The following is a 2,594-nucleotide window of genomic DNA, read 5'->3' as shown; positions in this document are numbered from 1 at the left end:
GGGTGCTGGATGGGCCCTGGGGGGCGATGGGGAGCTGTGGGGGCCCCTGGGGTGCTGGGGGGTGATGAGGAGCACTGGGGGGCCCTGGGTGGGCCCTGGGGGGCGATGGGGAGCTCAGAGGGGTGCGGAGGGGTGATTGGGAGCTCTAAGGGTGCTGGGGAGCGATGAGGAGCTCTGAGGGGTCTGGGGGATCCCAGGGACGGGGTGACTGGGAGCTCTAGGGGTGCTGGGGGGCCTTGGGGAGGTGACGGAGAGCTCTGAGGGTTCTGGGGAGCTCTAGGGGTGCAATGGGGAGCTCTGAGGGTGCTGGGGGGCAATGGGGAGCTCTGGGAGTCCTAGGGATCCCTGGGGGTCTTGGGACCAGTGGGGAGCTCTGAGGGTTCTGGGGCGATGGGTGGTGCTGGGGTGCCCTGGAGCACCCTGGGATGTGCTGGGGGGGGCTGCGGTCCCTGGGGGCGTTGGGGGTCCCGGGACCAGCTCGCCCCAGCTCAGTTGATCTGCTCCTCTTCCCAGGTGGAGGTGGGGATGGCGCTGTAGGGATCCACGATGAGCTTGGCGCACCGCACCATCATGGCCAGGAGGAAGAGGCCCAGGAGGGCCACGAAGGCCACGGCGAAGCCCTTGTCCACGTCGACGGCCGGCGGCACCGTGGCGCCGTCCATGCGGGCGGCCCTCAGGTGCGCGGCTGCCGCGGGCATCCCTGCGGGGCAAAGACGGGTGGGATTCAGGGGGGCTGAGCGGGTTGTGGTGAGTCACAAGCAGCCAAAATGGGGAAAGCCTGGCCTCGGGACCCCTCTGCTCCTCGTCGTGGCAGCTTGGGGAACACCCCGCGTCGTCCCACCCTTGTCCCAGGCACCTTCACCGCAGGGATCTTCACTGTCTCACCCCGCCACCGCTTCCAGCTTCCCTCCCCTGCCCAGCCTCCTCATTCCCCAGGAAAAAGCAGGTTAAAATATCCCTATTAAATTGTGTTTTTTTGTTTTGTTTGTTTTTTTTTTTTCCACAGGACTCCACACTCTCCGCTGCGTTAGGTGCAACGAGCGCGCCAGGGCTTGGCTGACCCCCTGCAAAATGGACACTGATGGGGGTGAGAAGCAGCAGGACAGGAGGAAAAAAAAAACCCTCCGGTAAGCAAACACGGGTGGAAAAAGCAGGTTTTCTCCTTGCTGAAAAGAGTCACTTGTGGCAGCGGACGGATAATTCGATTTGCACAAGGTTGGAGGAGAGGTGGAGGCTGGTTGAGTGGCACCAGCAAGAGCCACGTGGACTCAGCTCTGTGTATATAGGCGTATGCCTAAATATAACATATATTTATTTTTTTAGTGTGTTTGTAAAGCTAACACATGCTCCAGGAGCAGACGACCGCAGCCCTAACTACGCCAAGGACAGCACATAAATCACCAGGCCCAACTCCTGCAGCACCCCGAGGTTTTGGGCAGCCCCCGGGTCTCAGCCCCGTCCCGCGTGCGCCGGCCGGGGCAGCTCCTTACCTCCCTGCGGACAGACGGATGGACGGACAGACGGACAGACGCCGTGCCCCCTCTCCCCGTCCCCGGTTCCTGCGCCGTCCCCGGTGGCTGCGGGTGCCTCATGAATACTGCAGGAACGCGGCGGCGTCGCCTTTCAGACGCTCCCAGTAACGGGGAGAAACGATCCGGCGGATTAAATTCTCACCCGCTATTTCCAGCACACCCCCCCCTTCGCCCGGAGGGTCCCTGCACGGGTCTTGCAGGGCCCGACGGGGGGGAACTGGGCAGCGTCAGGGAGGATTTAACCCCAAAATGCAGCGGGAGGTGGGTGTCCCCCCCCCCTCCCGGGCTGTGAGATGATTTAGAGCTGCTCCTCGCTCGGCTCATTTCGGGGGAAAACTCTTTGAAGTCGCGAGGCTTTGGGCTTTGAAGGGAGCTGCCCGTTTGGCTCTTGCGAAACGGCCTCACACCGAGCCCCGAAATGGTTTAAACGCCAGAAAAATCCCCCCGCCCCTCCGGTTTATTTATTTTTTTCCCCCTCCCAAGAGGACAAAGGATCACTTGGAGAAAGAGCGTTATTTTACAGCGAAGCTTCGCCACCACGGCAAGTGCCTCAGCCTGGCGCGGGGTGGTTTTTTTTTTTCCCAGTGTTTTTTTTTTTTTGTTGGCAAAGGTGGTTTTGGGGTTCTGCCCTGGGGAAAGGGGGGCCAGGAGGGAAACTACGACCAGGGTTGCCCCATCCCGGGGCGCCTGGCAGGACCCTGGAGTGCAGCGGTGCCCCCATGCCCTGTTTTGGCCCTTGCTGTGGTCACGGGGTGGCTGTGGGGGAGCCCCTCGGCTTGCAATTAGCGCTAATTAGCGCTTTACTGGTGTCCCCCCAGTCCCGGTCCTGACCCAACACCCTCTTCCAGTCCCAGATCCAACCAAATCCCAGTCCAAATCCCAGACCCAATCCCAGTTCCAGAGCCAAATCCCAGTCCCAATCCCAGTTGCAGACTCAATCCCAGTCCCAACCCTCACCCCAGTCCCAGCAGGATTTTTGCCCTCCGACAGAAAAAAAGCCCCAAACCCCGCCCGTGACGTCACCCAACCCGACCTTTAACTCGCCCCACGCGCGCGTCCCTC

At 61.6% G+C, this 2,594-nt stretch overlaps 1 protein-coding gene across 1 annotated transcript in view; it reads left to right on the top strand.

Annotated features, from left to right (window-relative positions):
- The first annotated feature begins 425 nt into the window (after positions 1-425).
- LOC113488655 overlaps positions 426-2,594 on the top strand; it is a 9,129-nt gene continuing 6,960 nt past the window's right edge. The window contains exons 1-2 of the mRNA XM_026863935.1: positions 426-717; positions 1,007-1,127. Coding sequence (XP_026719736.1) covers positions 426-717; positions 1,007-1,127 — 413 coding nt within the window. The remainder of the gene's footprint in view (positions 718-1,006; positions 1,128-2,594) is intronic.

Source organism: Athene cunicularia (assembly GCF_003259725.1).
Source record: "Athene cunicularia isolate RWA chromosome 25 unlocalized genomic scaffold, athCun1 chr25_part1, whole genome shotgun sequence".
NCBI classification, from domain to species: Eukaryota; Metazoa; Chordata; class Aves; order Strigiformes; family Strigidae; genus Athene; species Athene cunicularia.
The sequence above is the reverse complement of the archived record's forward strand: the minus strand, read 5'-3'. Positions and strand labels throughout refer to the sequence as shown.